This window comes from Eucyclogobius newberryi, unplaced genomic scaffold (assembly GCF_026437365.1).
Source record: "Eucyclogobius newberryi isolate DKJ021-1_F unplaced genomic scaffold, fEucNew1.0.hap1 SCAF_1, whole genome shotgun sequence".
Taxonomy (NCBI): domain Eukaryota; kingdom Metazoa; phylum Chordata; class Actinopteri; order Gobiiformes; family Gobiidae; genus Eucyclogobius; species Eucyclogobius newberryi.
Window position 1 is genome coordinate 27,022,118 of NW_027315723.1, and position 23,302 is coordinate 27,045,419.

The 23,302-nt window shown below is 41.3% G+C and overlaps 2 protein-coding genes across 2 annotated transcripts; both read left to right on the top strand.

Annotated features, from left to right (window-relative positions):
- Positions 1–1,097: 1,097 nt before the first annotated feature.
- sox7 (SRY-box transcription factor 7) lies at positions 1,098–3,269 on the top strand. The gene is made up of 2 exons (XM_072442018.1): positions 1,098–1,655; positions 2,259–3,269. The coding sequence occupies exons 1-2, from the start codon at positions 1,424–1,426 to the stop codon at positions 3,197–3,199; spliced, it is 1,173 nt and encodes a 390-aa protein (XP_072298119.1). The 5' UTR covers positions 1,098–1,423; the 3' UTR covers positions 3,200–3,269.
- A 9,624-nt stretch (positions 3,270–12,893) lies between these two features.
- Positions 12,894–22,337, top strand: rp1l1b (rp1 like 1b). Its single transcript, XM_072450217.1, has 3 exons — positions 12,894–13,451; positions 14,701–14,833; positions 14,923–22,337. The coding sequence occupies exons 1-3, from the start codon at positions 13,098–13,100 to the stop codon at positions 22,335–22,337; spliced, it is 7,902 nt and encodes a 2,633-aa protein (XP_072306318.1). The 5' UTR covers positions 12,894–13,097.
- The last annotated feature ends 965 nt before the right edge of the window (positions 22,338–23,302 follow it).

A 23,302-nucleotide genomic window follows, 5' to 3' on the forward strand; every position in this document is an offset into this window, starting at 1 on the left:
CATTGATGATGTAACATCCATTTTTAATGCGGAATACATTTTATGTCCACCACTTACATCATTGAAATAAAAAGAAATTATGCTAACATAAACTGTTTTTGTTTTCCTATTTAGCAGGGCAGACAATTGGCTAATGTGTAAATTCAATGACATACATAACAATATTGTGTTGACATGAGCTCTTCTATGACACAAGTCGTAAGAGTGACTCAAAAGGGGAAATAGACTTGTATTACAACACCTGACATAACTCATGTATTGTGTATATATATATATTTTTACAATAAGAATTAGGCCTTTGTATCCAAGTTTTAGTTTCTACTTATAAATGCGCTATATTCATAGTTGATTCCCTTAAAATGGAGACAAAGGCCGGTCCACACAAAGTTGGGGGTCTCTGGTACAACTCTAAGCTGGTGTCCCGCATGAGCAGACTTTCACTGGTCATGCAGCGACGAGACACTGTCCAAATGGCTACGGGAAGTGCAGACCTATATATCACTGGAGTGCTTGCCCCATGCACAATCTGTGGCTTCAGGTGCTGTATCCTGTTCCTGTGCAGGCCAGGTCTCATATGTTTACAACACACCTGTTAGTTTGAATACGTGTTTTACACATCTGTGCTGCTTCTATTGACTTGAGTTTTATTCCAAAGTCTGTCACTTGCAAGTATCTGCAGAGTGTGTGTGCTCAGCTTCATGGGTCGTGGTTGCTGTCAACAGGAACTCCTGGACTTGGTGTGTACACCCTTGAGCCAGTGAAGGAAACTGATTTGTGCCGAGCCTTTATCTCTGCTGTCACCCACACATGTGCTCACAAGTTCCACTCTGAGGGGCCTGAACACTTAATACAAACAGACAGTAGTAAATCATAGTACATTCAATCATCACTCAATTATTTACTGTGGAAAATGTCACTGCTAATGTGGGCGTTTAAAGAAATCTACAACAGAACAGGTTAGGTTTGTCGTCATAGGGAAAATACGTAAATTGCAAAATGTTGGGTTAAAATTAGACATGAGCACAATTGAAAAAGACTCCATAGTGATCTTATTTAAACTGCTCCTCAGGATGAGTAAGTTTTGGGTGCGTTTGTTGTTCCACAGGTTAAAGTTGTGAGTAGTGTTGAAATCTGCCTCTCTTCACGAGACTCGACTTGCATCAAGGAGGAGCGAGCGTCCTGCGGGGTTTCTCCTGGAACCTGCTCCTCAAATATAAAGCTCCCCCTCACTGAGCTCACAGAGGAAACACTGGATCACAGCAGACGAGCGGCGCAACACCAGCACGAGCCTGTCTGAGAGAGGGTCACCTGAGCCCCGCATCCACTGTCCCGACTGTCGGCGTGCGCTCACTTTCACCACGACTTATACAAAGAATACTTCCACTTTGAGCCGCGCGTGAAGTTTGGAGCAGAGCGCGCGCAGATGGCCGCCCTCATCAGCGCGTACTCGTCGTGGCCGGAGTCCTTCGAGTGTCCTTCCGGAGATGGAGACGGGTCCGAGGGACACGGGCCTCACAGAAGCGCAGTGGACAAGGCTCCGGAGCCACGGATTCGACGACCCATGAACGCGTTCATGGTCTGGGCCAAAGACGAGCGCAAACGTCTGGCTGTTCAAAACCCGGATCTGCACAACGCAGAACTCAGCAAAATGCTCGGTAAGAAAACAACAGTATTATTCTACAAAAGTAGGACTTGGGGCATCATATTTTTATGTTTTATTTTTCTTTAATAATGTTTAATAATGATTAATAATAATGAATAGGCTGTTTCACTATTAAGATTGGAATTCACTTGAGGCCATATGTTTACTTAAAAGTGCTTGAGATGTAGGCTGTATAAAACACTTAAAATAAATAGCATGAGACTTAATTTAAGTAGATTAAGTAAGTAATTAAGTAAATTCAAAGTTTAAAAGCTGAGTAAAAATTAAGTGGACAATAGGTTCATGAAACTGACATCAACATTTTATTATAACATAAATTTCTACTGCATTTTAGTTATTAAACACATAATTGGGGATTTCTTCATAGTTTTTTTTTTTGTTTTGTTTTAAAACCATTTGAACAATTTTGGTTGAAGGCCTAAATCACACAAAATGATAAACACAAATAGTTTTACTACTCAAAAAAATTTAGACATTTTGCAAATTAAAAAAATATATATATATATATATTTGTATTTATTTTGTGTGTATTTTTTAAACTTTTATTGTTATAGTTTTACAATTTGTGTGACGCTTGTTTCCCCCTAAACTGCAGGTAAGTCATGGAAGGCCTTGACTCCTCCACAGAAGAGGCCGTATGTGGAGGAAGCGGAGCGGCTCCGTGTGCAGCACATGCAGGACTATCCCAACTACAAGTACCGTCCTCGCAGGAAGAAGCAGCTCAAGCGCATCTGCAAACGGGTGGACCCAGGGTTCCTGCTGAGTACCCTGGCTCCTGACCAGAGCTCTATGGTGGAGCAGCGAGTCCTCTGCCATCCCATGGACAAAGAGGATGGTCACGGGGGCTTCTCTGGACCGGGCCCGATTCTTCCCGGGGTCCGGACATTCAGAGATCCTGCTTCTAGTACCGGTGGCAACAACAGCTTCGACACTTATCCTTACGACCTGCCCACTCCCCCAGAGATGTCCCCATTAGACGCTATGGACCATGAGCATCTACCCTCAGCCTACTACTCTTCCGCAAGCTCCTGCTCCTCCTCTTCTGCTTCATGTCCAGAGGAGCATCAGAATCACATGGGCAGCCCGCCCCCGTACCACACTGACTACTCACAGTCTCAGATTCACTGCGGCCACGTCCCTCACATGTCCCAAACTAGCGCTAACATTGGACTCATGCCTGCCCCTCCACTTTCCTACTTCAGCACATCTTCTTTCTCTCAAATCCATCACAGTGTCCAACACGGGCAGCTGGGTCAGCTGTCGCCCCCACCGGAGACACATGGACACCTGGAGACTCTGGACCAGTTGAGCCAAGCAGAGCTCCTTAGTGAGGTGGACCGCAACGAGTTTGACCAGTATCTGAACTCCACCGGGACTGGCTTCCATCCTGAGCAGACCAACACCATGACAGTGACGGGACATATTCAGGTGGCATCAGCTGCCACCACTGGGGCGAGCAGCTCCTCAGAAACCAGCCTGATCTCTGTGTTAGCGGACGCCACAGCAGCATACTACAACAACTATGGCATCTCATAAGCTCCCCTGGTCTATCAAAGACAATACATGGTTCATGAATAAAGATGCTGGGTTGATCTTGTAGCATTTGGGGGAGAAAAATACACTAAACGAGCATTAATGATTGTGTAGAAACACTGGAGGGATTTGAATGAAAAGGACACGGCTGCCTCAGGGATGCAAACACTTGTGTGTCACCTCCAGCTGTCCGAGGAACAATTGAAGACTCATCCCCCTGTAAATGTCACACTTACTTTTGCCTCCATGACATGTACATAGAACTGCTCTTCCAAAAGCTAATTTAAGTGCTTAAATGTTTTTGATGCTAACTGTAACACGGATTGGTAAATTTATTCTACTGTTTATGACATTTGTTCCCTGTCTCTTGGGTTTAGAAGAGTCCAGTTACCTCAGTTGCTGTAAAATGAATGAGGTCTTGTTTGGATATTTCATATGCAATCTAAAATTGTGTGTATAATGGAGAAAAGACAAGGAGTTTAAACTACTTCTCAAGTACCTAATATATAATCATAGCCTCTAAAATGGAAAATAATAATGGCAAATATAGAGTATGCTGATTTAGGTTTGTGAAAGACACTAATTTAAAATAAAGTTCATTTTTACATAAAATAGTTGTTACTTGAACAATGCCCACACTCATCTGTCAGCACAGTTCTGACTATATAAAGATTTGTAAGAGTTTCTACGTCGTCATTGTCCAATTTCAGTTTTCCCCTCTTTTTGCCTTTTCATTTAATCAACATTTTAATCATTGGAAAAAAAAAAACACATCTAAGGCGTGTCACACAGTTTTATTAGTTTTTATGTTTAGCGCCATTCTTCGAGTACGCGGCCCCCTGCCTGCTTCACTCCCATCACTTTCACCCTCCTTTTATCCTGCTGCTCCACACTTTAATTTAGTTTTTCTAACCAAACAAGTTTATGGTGCTTTATACTCTTTTTATTCACTCATATAAATACAATACCACACCTCCTCCTCTCCTCACCATGAATAGTTTTTTTCTGTTTAAAGTTTGAGCTTTTGACAAATCCAGCAGTCGGGCCGATCTTCCTGCATTTTTTGGGAATGGTTGAGTCGTGCTTCTTGTAAAGAGGATGCAGTGGAGGAGCTGTGTTTCCTGACTGATAAGCAGCAGCAGCTCTCTGTCAGGATGTTTGGGCCTGGCTGGGCTCTGCTTTAAAGAGCTGCAGTGAGGGAAGGGAACCGGCCGCTCCGCTCACAGCAGGAAGCTCTGCACGCCTGATTAACATCTGACTTAACCCGGCATTTTTTAAAAGGTTCTCCGTCAACCTGTCCAGTAGTACGGTACATATGATTTCAAATTAGGCCAAAAACATATAACCTCCATTTGGAGCTGGTGGTAGACCGCATAGAATGAGCATACATCATGTGGCCAGCAAATGATGTGCTCATTTTGTCAGGGTTACCCCATTACCCTCTATGTCTGTGGGGGTTCAAAACTCAATGGAGGGTCCATTTAAAGGCGGCTATATTTTGGATGTCAGGACTGGACGGGCGCGGCCTCAGGCATTTAGCATTGAAAGAGTCGCCGTTGTGGCCCCTGAGTTGTTGGGGTCAGCTGCACGTTTTACTGCAGACTCCCCAGATAAAGACTTGATACAATGTCTCAACAACCACCTCGGGGTAGGACGCTGTAACATATGGGCAAGGACGGCCAGCAGCGACGCAGGATCAAATACATACGACTGACGTAAGCTCTGGACCACAAATATTGCAAAATGAAAATATTGTCTGGTAATAATAATAATTCCAAAGCCTGAATGTGTACAATTGCGTTCAGGATTTTTGAATAATTTAAAACCTCCAATATGCCTTCGTCTACTTTCACAGGGCATTTGCTGAGATGTCAGAATTACTTACTTAAGGTTTATCGGGAAGTGAGGGCAAAACACTCAACTTATCACAAAATCAACATCACTCTCTGGTCCCTGTAATGGCACAATAAAGCGACCGGGGCTGAAGAATTCTGTCTACAACTGACTTTTTAAGCAAGCCCTTCCTAAAGGTGGAAGTCTTTCATTTTCATAAACGCTGTCCCGATTGCCAAATCCCGAGATTTACTATATTTGTTAATTAAGGACATAGGCTGAACAAACAAAAGCCGTGTGTCGCTCTGATTGCTGGTTGGCTGTGTTCCAGTCTCAGGTCAGGCCCGTGGAATGAGTCTGTCAGGTAGTCTGTTATGTTTCCTATTTCCTCCTCTGCAGTCATGTCACTTCCCTGTGCAAACAAACAACTGGGCCCATCCAACTCAACACTCACTGTCAAGGTAACAGTGCAAAGCTCTTCAAGCGTGATTGAGCCTGCACGCACACAGCTGCATAAAGCATTATCCATGAGGGAGGGACCGAGGGTCGGAGGAGGCTGACTTTCTGGTTTGTCTGGTGCTCATTGTGTACATAGCAAGCCCGCATCCAGCTGCCTATGGTGATGGTGGCAATGTTACTATGACGTTCTTTGAGTTTTAGCTATAGGCAAAGAGGAAGTGACTGATGTAAACTACGTGACTAAGAAGTGCTCCGGGTCAAGAATGCTCTTTACATCTGAACAATAGCTGAACTTATCTTGCTACACGGAAAAGTTAACACTTTTGTCTAAATGTACGTCAAAATGTATCACAATTTTCAAATAAATAGTAATAGTTTTCTTTTTTTTGCATATTCTGCTTCAATTTCTATCTAGAAGAATGTGCATATAGACAGATTAGGTGTTTAGTCAAGATAAACAGAAAAACTGAAACATTAAATCAGTATATAGTACAATGAATCATTCTTCTGACACCGAGTGAACTTTCACAAATCCACAAATAAATAAATGTGAAAAATGTGATTTTCTTATTTTCTTTCATTCTCTTTTTTGCCTGAGAGCATTTCCACTTGGAGTGTGTCGCAGCAGCATAATAACCTGTTTACAATTTGTACTTGGCCTCAAATCTGGCCAAAGGAGGAAAACACACACAAGCATCTCACAGCAAGGGATTATGGGTGCAGTTATTCTTCATCTCATTGTGGCTCAACAACAGGCGGCGTGCGGGGTGGCAGCAGACGTGTACGGGCCGCACAAAGAATGGACCAGACTCGTCGAGGGACAGGTGCCATGTGGCAGAGGATGAGCGGGGACGCAGATGGGGACCCCTGGAAAACTTAGGGGACCGTCGCCTCGGCCAAGGGCGTCCCAGCTGTACCTGTGCTGTGAATGCTGCAGCCCACCACCGCCGGCACCTGTTCTGTGCAGATACAGGGAGCGGCAGAAGCACAGAGGGAGGCCAGCGCCAGACTGCCAAACCGCACAAGGAGAAGGCTAGATTTCCATGCGCTCGTAAGCACGGCCAGGTTTCACCGGCGCTGCGGAATATTGGAAAATGATGCACCCTCAGAATTACGGGCTGTCAGATTATCCCATCTATAGAAGACAATCCATGTTAGTTAAATTGTAATAATGTAGTAATCTGCAGTGGTGGGAAGTAGCAAAGTACAAAAGCAAAGCTGTACGTGAGTAACAGTTTTAGGTAGCTGTGCTTTTGTTAAGTTGTTTTTACAGAGGAAACCTTTTTATTTCACTACAATTAGAGAGAATATATCTGTACTTTTTATCTATTACATTTGTTTACTGATAATTAAGTACGTTTGTTCACTTTTCATTGTGTCGGGGGTTAATTGTAGCACATCCATTGTGACTGAAGGTTTTGAGTTCAAGTCCTGGCTTTGAGCAAACTAAAATAAAATGTATAAAATGATTTGAATTCCAAAAATCAGCCCATTCTTTATTAATATAACAACATCAAAATAACAACACTAAACACTTTATACCAGTCGTCCTCAAAATCTGTGTGAGATAATTTTATAGTAAATTTTCAAACAAATACTTTGATTGTTGAATGTGATATTTATACTTTTACGCAAGTATTTTTTTTTAGCTCCTGTATCTGTACTTAACAAAATTCAGTACTTCTTCCACCACTGGCAGTCTGTATTTATCAATATACCACCTTTAGCTTTGATCACAGCACACATTTTCTGTGATGTAGTTTCAAAAAGCTTCTGCAACATTTTAAGATTACTTTATTTATTTTAAGATTGTTATTATTATTTTTCACCAGTTGCTCTTGTATTGATGATGTTTGAGAGTGACCGCTGCACAAAGTCTTCTCCAGCTCGTCCCAAACACTCTCAGATCTGGATCACATTAGACTCTGCTTCTCTTTAGACGCTTTCTCTGCTCGATGCCAATAATTTTCCATGACCACAGGATTTGTCTTTCCACATGCTGCATCCGTTGGGTTTAAATACTTTGTTGCAGGTGAAAGATCATCACCCTCAGCAATTATCCAGTTGGAAGCTCGTACCTACTGTATCTGCTTAGTTGAATCCAAGTGGTGGCTTTTTTTCTGGACAGGCAGTATGTTTGATTTGATTAGTATTTGTTTCAGTGCTCTGGACCAGTGTCTCTGGTAGCGTTTGCATGCCGCGGCACTATCTGCTTTGTTTTTGACTGCAGCACAGCGTCCCCAGGGTGATGTAACTCTTCACTTCTGTGTGGAGGTGGATGTTCCTATTGTGCTTCCTAATTGCAATGAGGTTGTTCCATTTAGGAGACAGCGCATCCGTATTTGCTGCTCCGGCCAAGTGAATCCTACAGATATCTTAACATAAAGAGTTAAAATGCCAAACATATATATCTATGCATAGCAAAATATAAAAAGTAGATTATTAGGTCAAATTAAGGCGTTTTTTTTTTTTTTTTACAGGTCGATTCATTAGCAAGAATGTTTTTGAATGATTGATTGGGTCTTCAACATTTTTTAATATATATGAACTAAATTATGCTTTATCTTCTTGAGAAAAATTGCAAGTAGTTTGTTGTAATTTGAAACAATAAAATAAATTGATAAGTCCTATTTCTGCATGTGTTTTAGTGCAGATGATGATCCACAATTATCAAATTTGTCAACAATTCAGTGAGTAATTGCAGCCTAAAGATTGTGTGCCGTTTGTGTGCTCAGTATGTCTGGGCAGGACCTCTTTGGTGGTTTGTGGCACTGCCTTTGTGCCTCTGCCTCGGCCCGCACTGGCACAGTTTACTCTCAGCACATCCTGAGCAGCAGACGCTCTAATGATTTAGTTGAGTGATGTTATAAGTTTAGTGGTGTGAGAGAGCCCCTTTTAACAGCTACTGGAGAAGATAGACAAAGCAAAGCAACTGATGTCATAAGGCAGACTTTTAATACTTATTTAGTTCATCAAGTTACAGCATCACACATTTATGCCCAAACACTTTAGGGACACAGAGAGAAAAAGTTGAATTTTACTTTTTTGTTTAGTTGTTATTGGGAACTGTAAATCGTTTTTTCCTGCTGTTGAGAGGTTTTACACACTTCAATAGTTTAATCATTTTATATCTTTAAATATGTCATAATGAATGTTGTTTTGATCATTATAAAGCATAAAAAGTATCCAAGTCTAAGTTGTTTTGCCCAAGTACAATCTGCCGATGACGTTAACAAAGTCAGTGCTTGTAAAGGAACTGAAGACGTCACTACTGACACACTGTATTTCCTCCGCCTTGATGTGCTGTTTACTCATGGAGCTGTGTTAAAAATGCCAGTGTCCTTGACAGCGCATCACTCTGGCATCACTCTGATGCTCACTACTCTGACCCTTCACTGAGGGTACAATATTGTGGATGTTGTTGATGTCTGAAGTTGAAGGAATCCCTTCCTGTTCGAGGCCAGGCCCCATTTCCTTAAAGACTCCACATCAAAAATGAGGCTGATGGAAATGACTCACACAGTTGTCCCCAGAGCACAGACACTTCGCCAAAGTACGCTGTTGACAGCCTCAAAACAGGATATGAGCGTTATATGTATGTGTTTATGGCAGATGGTGGAATACTTGAGAACTCAGGCTGCACTGATAAGAAAATACCCCTGTTGCCGTCACGTATGCACGGACAGAAACTTAGTGCCCAGCTTTGCTCAGAGCACCGTTTCACACCTCACCATCCCTCTGCACACAACTAACATTTTTACATTTACATTTGTTCAATATTATGTGCTTTGCACTAGTTTTTTCATGGGGCGCTAAGAAACGACAAAAGCTCATTAATTACAGCTTTCCTTGACCTTTCAGACTAACAAGCAAGTTTATATAAAATGGCCAATTTCTGCTTACTGTTGATATAATAACTGCAGTCCTGTGACCAGACATAACAATAAGTCCTTTTAAAACACCTTAAAACCTGAAAATGTTTACTGATTTACTATCATTATTGTTTCTTATGTGGTTGCAGAAGTACAAAATGTGCACAAATCATGATTTTTTGGGGGATTTTATGGGCTTAATTTATAAATGTATTGACCATGTCCAAGCTAAAGATGTACATGTTTAAAATAAGGCAGCTTTAGCTCAGTCCAGAGGTTGGTTAAACCTGTGCTGTAAGTACAAGAGGATTTGTGACACTGAATGTATAAATGCACTCATGGTTCTCAGAGTTATATTTACTCTGCTCCTTCCCTGGCCAGGTCTCCAGGATTAAACAGGTAATAGTCAGGCCCTGCATGAAAGCCTTTACTGCTTAATCTCAAACATTTTGCTAACTACTTTATTTTGTTCATTGTAAATATTGGTAGTGTGTTTGTAATAGAATTCTTGTTCTGACTTTACAATTAAATGGATTTGTCTAAACTCCTGAACTCATCTCTGTATCAGTGTCACATGTTCAAAATGCACGTGTAAAGCACTTTACAGGCTTATCAAAGACTCAAAGCTCCACACTGTTGTCATTATTCATTTATTCCACACCTGATGGTGGTAAACTACTATTGTAGCCACAGTTGCCCTGGGACAGACTGATAGAAACAAGGCTGCCAAACCATTCACACACTCACCACATTTGTACAAGGAGACAACAGCAGACGACTGCCTTGAAACACGGCCGTCCCATTTATCAGACTTTAGAGGCTCCAGGGGTTCCTCATTTAGATTTGACTATGACAAACATGACGTGACTCGTCTTGTTCTGCACGAGTCACTGTAGATGAGCCTGATGTCAGTGGTGATGTGGGAACACGTGTTATAGCTCCTTAACCCTGCTGTGAGGCTTATCCAACTGACATGAGCATCGAGTGAACTCAGCCGGGTCAAAACAGCACGGATGGCCCAAGTGTGTAAAGGGCAATAGATTACATAATAATAATAATAATAATAATAATAATAATGATAATGATAATAATTATTGTTATTATTATTATTATTATTATTATCATTATCATTAGTATTATATTATCAATGTCTCAAATAATTGCTAATAGCTGTACAGTGAATAAAAGTCTGGCATTGAATGAATTAGTTTAATTCTACAATTCTGATATGATGTAAAATATGTATAGGATTTATTTTTAGTTTAATTGTGTTGATTGAAAAATAGATTGAACACCAAATTTCATCTAAATATTTCATATTCATTAAAAGTATACATTTTAAGTAAGATAAACTTACATAAAATTAAGAAAAATATCAATTCAAGTAATTGAAGTATCTTAAATTTAAAGTAATTCAAGTAACTTAAATTTAAGTAATTTAAATAGTAATGTGTTGAGTTGTTTAATATGCTTTTTATTTCCCTATCCCACAAGCGAGTTGACTCAGACTACCGGTACTACTCACTGAGTTTGCTAGAAGAGGCCATTGTTACAAAGGAAAGCCCAGTCACTGAACAAAAAGTAGCAGTCGGGGGTTCTCTGTTGAGTCTCTCACTGCTGTGACTCAGGCGGGGGTCTTTCTGCTCACTTCAATCATGAATCACAACACAAACACTCACCCGCCTCCTGTCCGCCCCATCTCAGGACGACTCACCGAGTGCTACCGACAGGAGTGAGCGTAACTTCCAGCATCGCAGGGAGGATCCAGCATACCGTCTGTGAGAGCAAGATAAAGGCTAGTCGCTGTGCATTTCACGGCTCCTTTGTCCTTGGAAAGAGTGAGCCGACCCTGGGTAATAATTATATCAAACACAAACTAAAATGAGCCTCTTTATCAATAGAAAAAATACACATTTGAATATTAATGAATATGTACGTTTTCCACAAGAGAGTCCGCCACCTGCTTGTCTCTGAGGAGATGTTGCTTTAGAACTAAAGTTGACACTGCGGGACATTCTAGACAAAGCTTTAACATCTCCTTGGAGACAAGCAGGTGGCAGACTCTCTTGTGGAAAACGTACATTATGAAAAGTTACATGGTGCCGTTGTTAAGTTTAAGTGATGTCTTGCTTTAGATATATTTTTAGCGGACATAGGTGGATTGTGAACAAGTGAGCGACCAAGGCCAAGTCACATTTCTAGTTGTCTTATAAAAGTGTGGTTAACTCCATTTATGCAACAGCGCCATTTGAGTCATGTGTCCAAAGCCTCAGCAGCTTCAGCCAATCTCAGAGTGATTAGCGAGGCTTTTCCTTCTATCCTTGGCGCCGCATGTATCTGATTAACTGACAGGCCACTGCTGCACAGGCATTTGAAGTCTGTGGATGGTATTCTCTAGTGTTGGATGTGCAGCTCTTTATCATCATCAGGTGAGTAGATTAGTGGTAGTAGAAGTGCAGTAGAAGATAACTGAAGTTTGGCTTAAGTATGTCTATTGTGCTACATATTGCCCTGACAACTGGTACCGCACTGTGCAGACCCTGCAAAGGAAATAACTTAATCTAAATTAGGAGGGTTTGTACATGCAAGTTTTGTTTCCTGCACAGACCATACTGTAAAAGTGGACTGGAGAAACATGGCAACATTTATATCACTACAATCAGTTTTGCCAGGCTTATTGCTTTTGCTTTTTGATTTACAGGCACTTTGATGATTTTTTATTTCATTTGTAAGCTATTTCTGCCACTACCACAGATACATAATTCGATGCATGCACTGTAAAAAAGTTGAGGTTCATTTGTGGTGTTGGTTTCACAGTGCTATGTCCTGATTACAGCATCTTTGGTGTGCCAACACCATAAAAGAATGACAAAAATACACATTATAGCAGGCACAACATCTAATCATATAAGACATGTTTCTTACCAGTCATTTTTAGAACAATGCTAATGCAGAACACAGATGTCTGCCAAACATGCTCTTTGTTCATGTCAGTCAAGCTTAGCCCATTTTAGTACAGTATAGAATTTTAATTTTCACACTGGCCTGAATGTTTTTCCCCATTGAATGCACTGAATTCCTTTGCATTGTATTTATTGGAGATATTTCTGTTTCTTAAAGGCAATCCAGGCTCAAACACTGAAAAGATGGCTCAGTATCTTCCTGTGACAGGGACAATCACTGAGGTAATGTCCACTTTCACTACCATAGAGACATAAGCCTGCTATTTTAAGTCATGTTTATTTCTGCACTGCTTCATCCTCACGACATGTACCAACCGTGGTCCAGAAGATTGACTTCTTTACAGATCATTTTAATTGGCAGAATGAAAGCTAAAACTAATTTAGCAGCAGTGTAAGCTGCTTTAAACAATTTAAATGATTTCTTCCAAACAATTAAATCTATCATTCTCACCTGGTGGAATACACTATGTTAAATAGAAAGAACATGTGATTTTATTCTGTAATTTGTTTAACTGTTTAACTCTTTAACTTTTAGGTGTGCATGCTCCGCAGATGTGTTTGATGGGAACTCTCTGTAGGATCCATGGAGCACTTTGCCATCTCCCCTGAGGTCGCTCTTCTTCAGTAGCTGAGGAACCACTGCCAAAGGATTATAAAATGTCTCACAGACACCAATTCCAGTGCTTCCAGTGTGTGAATGGAGAAGGTGCTCATAGAGCTTTATTTTACTGCCGGCATCATGACAGCAGGTTTCCCCAGATCCCTCAGCATGGCATGGCAGGTCACTGCAACCCCCACGAGGACTGCAGTCTGTGCTCCGAGTGCAGACATGTCCAAGCCCAGGAGTCACTGGAGCCTCTGTACCATACACCATGCTACCTTCACCATCCACTGCATATCCCCAGGAGACCAGAGCCACCCCCCGAGGTCCAGCCGGGCCAGGACCACCACATCTATCACCACAGGCACCACAAGAGGGTGGTGCTTGTGAAAAATAGTGACCCATCATGCAGAAAAACTATTGTTCTGCACCGGAGAGGTCTGCGCAGTTTGAGCCTTTTTCTGGAGGAGGCCTCAGAACTCATGGAGTACCACATCAGGAAAATGTACACTCTGGAAGGACGCAAGGTAAAACTCTGATTGCAACTTATGTCTTTCATTCAACTCCCAATATGCAATACTAGATTTACTACCTGTAGTTTAGTTAGGTAACCTTGCTAGTAAGATGAAGTGTGTTGAACTCAGAGTGTCACACATATCAATCATATCAATATGAGCCAGGTTATTAGCTCAATCTGAAAGCATCATAGGGGTTTTCTTTCCACCTAGAATATTTTTATAAAGTCCTTAATAATAATCATAATAATACTTAAATTAAATGAATATGTTACTGTATTTCTGTCTTTTATATATTGCATATTGTATAGTATATATTGTACAAGTAAAGTATACTTTATGTTACAGTAATCCATTAAGACAGATAGTATATTCTCTCACAGGCGTTTAGATTGTGGTGATTGCCCTAAACCACATTTATCTTACTCAGATCAGAGCTATTTTTGAAAAAGAGGAAACAGGTCAGCGAAGAAACTCTACTCTCTTAGTTTGATCCAACAAGCATCTCAGAAAAGTGTCTTCCACTGGCAATTAATTATCTTCACCCGGCTCTATGACCATGGATACAGCCATTCATCTGCCTTTTACACAGGCGTCCACATCCCAAAGTGCACTGTCATCAAAACGTGTTCCACAGGCAAGCTCTGTCAACTGAAGTCTTTATGAAGGGCTTTAGGATTACGACATGTCAGCATATACAGAGCACTTTCTTTAGGTATTCAAAAAATAATAGGTGATATATTGATATACAGGGCTATAAATATATAGGCCACATACTGTTTTACAGATTTCAATATATTATTTATTTTTTCCTTAGATTACAATAAATACATTGTGTTTAGCTCCAGTCCATTTTAGCCTTGTTCCAAACCCAGTGACAGTTGCAGCTGACCATTGCAGGAATGCACTGTCATCTGGTGAAGACACGCAGAGATGATCCTGGATTAGGGTCATTAACTGCTCCTGAGTCACTGCAGGGCTGTCAGCCACTTTAATGCCACTGCGCTGTAATAGGGGAACTACCTTGACCTAAATTCACAATTTTGTAAATATTTCTTGGCCAAAAAAAGTACATAATATATTTATATATAAACACCAGCATATATATATATATGTATATATATATATATATATATATATATATATATATATATATATATATATATATATGTTAGAAATGCTTAATTTAAAGCCTTGGTGCAAAACAGTAATTAAAACAATTTGTAAAATATATTCACTCACATTCTTATTTTTGTTTCAGATTGAAACTGTCCAGGGTCTGGTGCAGTGCCCCACAGTGCTCGTGTGTGTCGGACGGGAACCATCTCATCCCAGCTTTGCAGACATTTTTCCAAAAACATCTAGTGACAGACTTCCAAATCTTGTAAAAGACGGTATGAATAAAGAATTCTTTCCTAAATATAGTGTTTCTTATAAAGAATTTATAAATAACATAGTATATGTATCTGTGTTGGTAAAACAGCCGACTCGAAGGTGGATTCTGCCTCCAGCTCGGTCAAGCACTCCTCAGACAAGTCTTTACCAGATGGAACAGACTCACCTGAGAATGCGGACTCCAGTCACAAAGTACATGACAGACTGAGAGAAGACGATGTAGAAAAAACAGTCCGTGTGAATAAAGATGGCAGCTTATCTATGGAAATGAAAGTGCGCTTCCGACTTCAGAATGATCAAACAGTACACTGGTCAACACAAGTGAGAAAAACCAATGAGAGATCCTGCAATCTGCTGAAATCACACAATCGTCTGCTGGCTGGAGAATCTGAAGACATCTGCGCAAATGAACACAATGAAGCTTACATGAAACACTATGAAACACACCCAGGTTGTGCTCATTGCAGGGAGCCACACAGGTCACAACCCTGCAGCTCAAGCGCATCTTCAACACAGACAAAGGTCTCCCGAACAACGACGATCGAAAGCAGAAGAACAATATCAAGATCAAGTGAAGATAATTCAGAGCATGTGGTGGAGACGGAGCAAATCGTCGAGGAAACTGAAGCATTGGAGTACAGCTCGATTACAAATGTGACCATGGAGCGCCCCTTCTCCACAGATGAAACAGCACAAGAGAGACCTGACAGCGTGGCTCAAACACCAGAGGCAGAGAAGGATAATAACAAAGGGGAAGTCGTCAATCAATCTGCTTCAAGGGCCGGCTCAACCCTCTCAAACCACAAATCAACAAATAAAGACACATCACAGAAAGACAGGGATTCGACTGGTTCAAATGAATCCACTGAATCCAAAAATCTGTGTCAATGTTCCTCAATTAAAAATAATACAGCACAAAGCCCAAGCACTTTTAAATTGGAAAAGGATATTGAAAGAGAGCAGCCAAGTGCCATGTCAGACAAAACCGATGTGTCTGAGGGACCACAGTTTATAGAAGCAGTGAAACAAAGTGCCAACACAGAGGTTTTAAATGATCTACAAACAACTGACGATCAAGAAATACCTTCATGTGGCTCTTGTGATTCAGAGCCGACTGAAAAGGTAGATAACCAAGAGAATCAAGAGGATTATTCCAACAGCGAAAAAACAAATGAGTCGTTTGCTGATGGAACAGAAACAAACATCTCTAAAACTCAGGAAAGCTCAGACAACATTTCAAACGTGACATGTGAGGAGCAGGAGTTAAACGATCATGACAGAGTGCCAAGCGTGATGTCAGCCAAATCAAACATCTCCGCGAGTTCAGAAAAGCAAACAGACAACCAAGAGCGCGTGAATAGCGTCATGTCAGTTAAGTCGTCGAAATCGAACGCCTCAAAAATGGAAGATGACACCCCAGAAGAAGCAACTCAAGTGACAGATATTCACACAGCACAGTCGAGCCCAGATAACGAGACGGCAACCACTACAGAAAGACCTCCAAGTTCTGCGAGATCATCCACCGAACGCAATGACACAAATGTTGAGGACGCGAATGAGGAACTAAGCAGATCAAACAGCTCAATCTCAGTGCAGTCTAACACGTCCGCAAAGTCAAGAACATCAAGTAAATCTGAACTCACCAGCGAAGATCAAACTTCCACTGTTCGACGGCCGCAGAGCAAACTGTCGGTCAAGTCAGCAAAGTCGACCCGGTCTAATCGATCTGTGAAATCCAACGAGGAAGAGGCTGTCGATTGTGTTGAAACCCTGTCAATCGAATCTGAAAAGTCGGTTAAGTCAAACACAACAAATATTTCTGAGCGAAGTGTTGTTTCTCCAGTAGATGCAACCGAAGACGCCGCGCAAAGATCACCAACTGTCATGTCATGCAAATCAACAAACTCCGACGCAACTACAAAATCGAACAGATCAAAGGTTTCTGAAAGTGCTGGCAATGTTGAGGTGGGAAGTGAAGAAAGGGTGAAAAGTTCAATGTCAGCCAAATCAATTAGTTCAATGAACTCAGAGAAAACTCAGGTCAGTGAGAATTTAAATATAGAAGTAAAGACCAGCAAGAGAGCTTTGAGCAGTCTGTCAGTTAAATCAGCCAAATCCCACGTCTCTCACAAATCAGACACGTCCACAAAGACAGCCAGCAGTGTGATTTCAGATAAGAGTCACACTTCTAAGAGGTCCTCTACACACTCCAAAATCTGTGAAGATTGTAGAAAACTCACGGACAACGACGAGGGGCAAATTAGAGAAGGAGAACAAGAAAGAACAGTGTCAGTTCAGTCTGTCAAGTCCGACTGTACTGAGGCTGCACATTATGAAGAAAGAGCATCGAGCGCCACGTCTGCTAAATCCAAAAAGTCGAGCGCTTCAAAAAGATCTGCGAGATCAAACACCACTGAGGTATCTAGTAGCTGTTTACCTGCGGATACCAGAGATACTCATGAGAGGACAGACAATCGAGAGACAACGATTACAGAAGATGCCTTAGATGAAGCGAGACCAGCGAGCATATGTGATCATACAGATAGCGAGAGATCAGTAAGCTCGATGTCAGTGTCCTCGTTCCAGTCAGACATTTCTGCTGAAACTAGATCCCACGCATCTACCTTTATTACGATTAGTGCGTGTGAAACAGATACACCGGAAGTTCAAGAGAGAGCAATAAGCCCAGCGTCGGCCATATCAGCAACGTCCCACAAATCAAATAAAAGGACCCCAAGTGTTTTATCAGTTAAATCAAGAGCATCGACCAGGTCAAACGGGTCAAACAAAAGTAAGAAATCCAAAACGTCAGCACAAAGGGATGAAGGAACCAGCGAATGGGCCAGCTCAGTCCTCACAGTTAAGTCAAGTATTTCTGCAAAATCCAAAAGGTCCAAAAGTTCAGTTAAAGCAGATGAATGCGATGACGATGAAGACAATGCTTCGTGCACAACTGTGAGGACAGGACACTCACACGGCTCAATGATGGTGGACCAAAATGATGACGCGAAAAGCGATAGTGTGTTGTCAATTAAATCAAATTATTCAGTCAAATCGAGTCGATCAAAACTGACTGTTGGACCGGAAAGTCAGAGGTCTTCAAGTTCATTATCCGCAAAATCACCCAAGTCTAGGAAATCCACTAAATCTACTGCATTCAGTCGGACAAAAGCTTCAAACGTCCAACAAGAGTCAGAGAAAGTCAGTCAGACCACAGAAACAAGTGATGTAAATGAGACAAAGACAGATGACATTGAAACAGTATCGGTTAGTTCAATATCTGCTAAGTCTGTTAGTGCCAAGTCAAATAAATCTAATGTGTCAAGAAGAACAGTTCAGTCAAAAGCTTCTGAAAATCCCCGAAAAACTGTTATGGAAACTGATGACGGGTCACTGAGATCTCTATCTTCAAACTCTAAAGCTTCCTCACAAAAGTTAACACCCCCGAAGAAGAACAATGAAGTACAATCCAGAAGTGCTTCATCTGTCAGGTCAAATGTGTCAAAGAAATCCAAAACATCTGATAAGGGATTAAATGATAAAGAAAACAAACTTTGTCTTAAAAGTTCTCAAAAAGAGTCAATTGAGAGTGATTTGTCGCAGGTACTGTCAAGTTCAAAGATTCCAGAAGAGTGTGAGACAACAGCTTTGGAAACACTGAATCAGGACCTCACAAATCGTCCACTCGAAGATGGAGCTGAATTAGTTCCTTCGAGTCTACCAAATGCATCGCCAACTGAGGTCGTGCATCAATGGCTAAAAACAATATCAACTGAGGGCGATATGTGTGAAGTGGAGGACTATAATGAAAACTGCAACGGGCAAACGTCTGGCCATTCAAACACTGAAGATGGTGACAAAAAGAATACAGAACAATCACAAAATGAAACATTGCCCGCTGATGATTCTAAGACGTTCCAGTCGTCTGTCCAGGTGATGAAAGTTCTTTTGAATCCAAAGCTTGACAGATGTAACAGCACCCCAGAGATTTCACCGGTGTATGGACGTAAGCTGAGCAAATCAGCGCAAGGCCTTTTGGACTGTCTTGTTAAGTTAAAGTTACTGGATCAACATCCTCAAAAGGCAGATGAAAAGGATGTCAAATATCAGGAGTTAATGACGATTCTTCAGTCTCTGTGGCTTTCCGACCCAGCCGATTGTAAACATGCCGTCGATCACCATTTTGTAGACACATCATCGTCTGGTGTCGACATGAACAGTGGCTCTGTGAAAAGCAGTGATGGGAAGAACATTGACATGCTTCAGGCCAATGTTACAGCACACGAAGCTGAAATAGATCACGATAAACACAAGGAAGATGACCTAGCAACAGACGATACGGTCAGAGACACTGAAAGTTCCAAAGATCTCCCACAAACGCCATCCTCTGCTGGGCATGACCATTGCAAAGCTCTGAAAGAGGAAAGTGAAGCTTCCCACTGTGGAAGTCCTTGCTCACTTAAAAGAGAAGACTTAGCCAAAATCATGTTTCATGATCGAGATCCTCTATGGGTGCTCACATTATTGACCAAGATTGAGAAGCAATTTATGAAACATTATATCAACGCAATGAACGAGTTTAAAGTTCGATGGAATCTGGATAACAATGTCCAGCTTGATTTTATTATCAATGAACTAAGAGGCGAAGTGCACAGCAATATCCAAAGAAGTATTGATAAAGAGCTTACTAAAATAAAAGTCAAATCTGGACTTCCAAGACCTCCAAAAGAACCAAGAGAGGGAAAACATTTGGCGAGAAGTAGGCACAGATCTGATGAACAGAAAGAAATAAGCGACGATTCAGCCACGGGAACGTCCTACAGCGACCAGCGCAGCGAAGACGACGACCAATGCTCTTGTGAAACATGTATTCAAACACAAGCATCTGACAAGTTTGAAAATGAACTTGAGGGAAGTAAAGAGAGCGGACACAAAAGTCTAACAGTGAATGAAACAATAGAAGAAGAAAACGCTGCGGTCGAAGAAGAAGCTGAAGCGGAGGATGAGATAAATGAAGTCAATATTGAGAATACAAACGAGACTGTGGGAGAAATGGAGCAAAATAATGATGAGGAGGAAGAAACAACAAGCCAGGGTGAGGATGAAGAGTCTCGTGATGACGTTTCAGCAGCGGAACCTGCTACACATGAAGCTGTGGAGGAAACTGTGTCAGAAAAGGAGGAGTCTGATATTGAACGCTCAAAGAACGACAAAGAAGCAGAAACAGCTGAGGAGGAGATTCAGATCAAAACTGCAGGCGAGTCTGGAAATGACCGCAATGACTCCCAAAAAGAGGAAGAAGAGAACGACGTCGCTGAAAATGAACACAATGACGAGCATGGATCACAAGAAGACGAGGAAAGAGAAACAAACGAATTCTCGGCGAATGAATCGACAAGTGAAAATGAGTTGGTTGAAAGTGTTGCAGAGCGTGACGTCAAAGAAGAAGACAATCCCATAGCAGACGAGAAGACAGAAGAGCCTCCTTCTGAGCCCACAGGAGCGGCCTCCATCCAAGAAACAAGTGACAATGAGCCTGGCCAAGAAAAAGAAGACAACAGCAACGATGAGGAGGATGGAGAAGCTGAATTAGACCAGGACGAAAGCAATGAAGCTCCTGAGGCAAACAACTCTGCAGATGAGGACAATGAAGCCAGTGTTCTGGACCCCGGAAGTGACGATTTAAAGGCTTCTTTGGAAGAGGCAGATAAAGAGTGTGATGATGAAGGAGAAGAGGAAGAAGATATTATTTCTGATGAAAATGAATCAAAGTTGGAAGATTCTGAGGTTGATCATAACAGACAAGAAGCTGAAACGAAAGAAGAAGATGAAGAAGATGGGTCAGCTGCTGAGGATGAAGAGGAGATTTCTGCTGAAAAATCTCCAAATGAAGACGAGGGATCAGATGATGAAGTAATTGAGAATTCACAAAATGATGAAGATGAAACAAAAGAAGAAGCTGCTGAGGATGATGATAACGCAACAGAAAATCAATCTGAAGCAGAAGAGGAAACAAAAGGAGAAGATGAAGAAGAGATTTCTGGTGAAAATTCCCCAAATGGAGATGACGGAACAGATGATGAAGAAACTCAGAACTCACAAAATGAAGAAAATTTAACAAAGGAAGAAGCTGCTGAGGATGACAATAATGCATCAGAAAATCAATCTGAAGCAGAAGAGGAAACAAAAGGAGAAGATGAAGAAGATGGGTCAGCTGCTGAGGAAGAAGAGGAGATTTCTGCTGAAAAATCACCAAATGAAGACGAGGGAACAGATGATGAAGAAATTGAGAATTCACAAAATGATGAAGAAGAAACAAAGGAAGAAGCTGCTGAAGATGACGATAATGCAACAGAAAATCAATCTGAAGCAGAAGAGGAAACAAAAGGAGAAGATGACAACAATGAGACTGAGGAGAAAGGTGCTTCTGAAGAGGAAGATCATGAGGAAGAAGAAGCAACAGATGACAACGAGCCTTCTTGTGAACGCGCTGACGACAATGCAAACGATGTGGAGATTGACGAAGAAAAAGGTGAAAATGAACATACTGATGAAGCTGAAGAAGAAATTGATGAACCAGCTGATGTAGACAATGGTGTAACTAAAAGTGAAGCTGAAACGGACCAGGACCAGGACCAGGACCAGGACCAGGACCAGGACCAGGACCAGGACCAGGACCAGGACCAGGACCAGGACCAGGACCAGGACCAGGACCAGGAAGAAACACCTGTCACCAGTGGAGATGAAAATGACGCCAAAGAAGATGAGGCCGATGAAGAACCTGAGCTCGATGAAGACGAAAAGGTTGAAACGGCGGAGGAAAATTCAGCTGTCGGCGATGAGGACACAACCAAAGAGTCAGAAAACGTCAAGTCAAATGACGAAGGCGACGAAACCCACGTCACCTGTGGAGATGAGTCCGAAAGCGAAGATGCAGCTGACCGTGAAAGTCAACTGACAGAGGATGCAGAAGCTGAACAAAAGTCTGACGAAGAAGAGACTAACGCAACGGTCCAACAGGAAGAAAAGGATGAAGAGACAACAAGTGAAACAGAAGAAACTCAGCATAAAATGTATGAAGACGAGATTCCTGCTACAAGTGGAGATGAGTCTGAGAACAGCGATGAGGAAACTGAAGAAGCAGGTGTGGAAAAAGAGGATTTCACTGGAGACGAGGCCGAAACGCCGAATGATCAGTCAAACAACGACGACAACGGGGACGTTTTGGAATCGATGGCTTCTAAAAGTGAGGATGAAGAAAAGATAAATGAAAAAGAAGAGAGTAATTGTGATCCAGGGGATGAGGTGGTCTCCAAAGCCAATTCAGATGAAGAAGACACAACATTAGATAAAGTGGAAAGTAATATAAATGATGTAAATGAGTCACTTGATGAGGATAAGGAGGAAAACAAACCTAAGACAGAACAAAATGAAGAGAATCAAGAAGGGAAGGAGGCGGAAGAAAAGGGAGAATGTATTGATGATGGTGAAAAGCTTAGTTGAAGTAGTGCCGCATCTCAAAGTGAAACAATGAATGACAATGAAATACCAGGAAGTGACGAAGCAGAAGAGTCTCAAGAAGAGGTTATTAATGAGATCCTAAAGCCTGATGGTGTTCACAACGTTCAAGAGTGAGTCAGAACAATATAGAACAATATAACAATATAAAACAATATCAAAAATGACTAAATACTTAGTTAAAGAGATTCTCTTAAACAAACTGAGACCACTCCAGAGAAAACTATGATGAAAAGAAAAAGAGAATCGTTTCTTAGGATGGAAAAGATGGAGATGAAGTAGATTCTGAAAATGAAGTAGACAAATAAGATACTAAAATACAATGAACTGAAAAGAAAGCTACTTTTTTGTGACATTACTTTACTGTAAACTGGAATGTGTGGTTTTAAGCTGTTTCTTTAATTGATAAAACACGTAATTTAGCTATTACTTGTCAAATACATTTAGTATTTGAATCTGCAATAGCGCCTGTCAACATGGAGTATTTATCAAACGTGATGTGAATATTTATTGTGTGTCCTATACATACATACAGAATTCGCGTACCTTTTCTAGTTTATGCTGCACTGAGATTTAAAATACTGAAGTGTTAAAACTGTCAAACAAGTCTCCGGTTCTCTCCGGGTTCCTCTCACCGTCCAAAGACATGCAAGTGTTGGCAACTCAAAATTGCCCCTAGTGAATGTTTTTTCTGTGTGTCTATGTCTCTGTGTTAACCCCTCGACTAGGACGTACCCGCCTACGGCCCTAAGTCACTGGGATATGCTCCAGTCACCCGCGACCCCGAACGGGAACAAGCGGTAGAAAATAAATGAATGAATGATGAACAAACACTTGTCACTTTTCTGTTACAGACACCATTTCAAGCTGTTAATTGCACAGGCTTAGTCTTTATTGACTTTTTGCAAAAGGATATATATTTATATATATTTTGTGGCATGATGATCTGC

Bases quoted from the DNA above. Each gene is read 5' to 3' on its own strand.
- sox7 (XM_072442018.1), top strand. From the start codon at position 1,424: ATGGCCGCCCTCATCAGCGCGTACTCGTCGTGGCCGGAGTCCTTCGAG. The intron at 1,656-2,258 runs GTAAGAAAACAA...CCTAAACTGCAG, and splicing joins AGAACTCAGCAAAATGCTCG to GTAAGTCATGGAAGGCCTTG.
- rp1l1b (XM_072450217.1), top strand. From the start codon at position 13,098: ATGGCAGGTCACTGCAACCCCCACGAGGACTGCAGTCTGTGCTCCGAG. The intron at 13,452-14,700 runs GTAAAACTCTGA...TTTTTGTTTCAG, and splicing joins ACACTCTGGAAGGACGCAAG to ATTGAAACTGTCCAGGGTCT. The intron at 14,834-14,922 runs GTATGAATAAAG...TTGGTAAAACAG, and splicing joins TCCAAATCTTGTAAAAGACG to CCGACTCGAAGGTGGATTCT.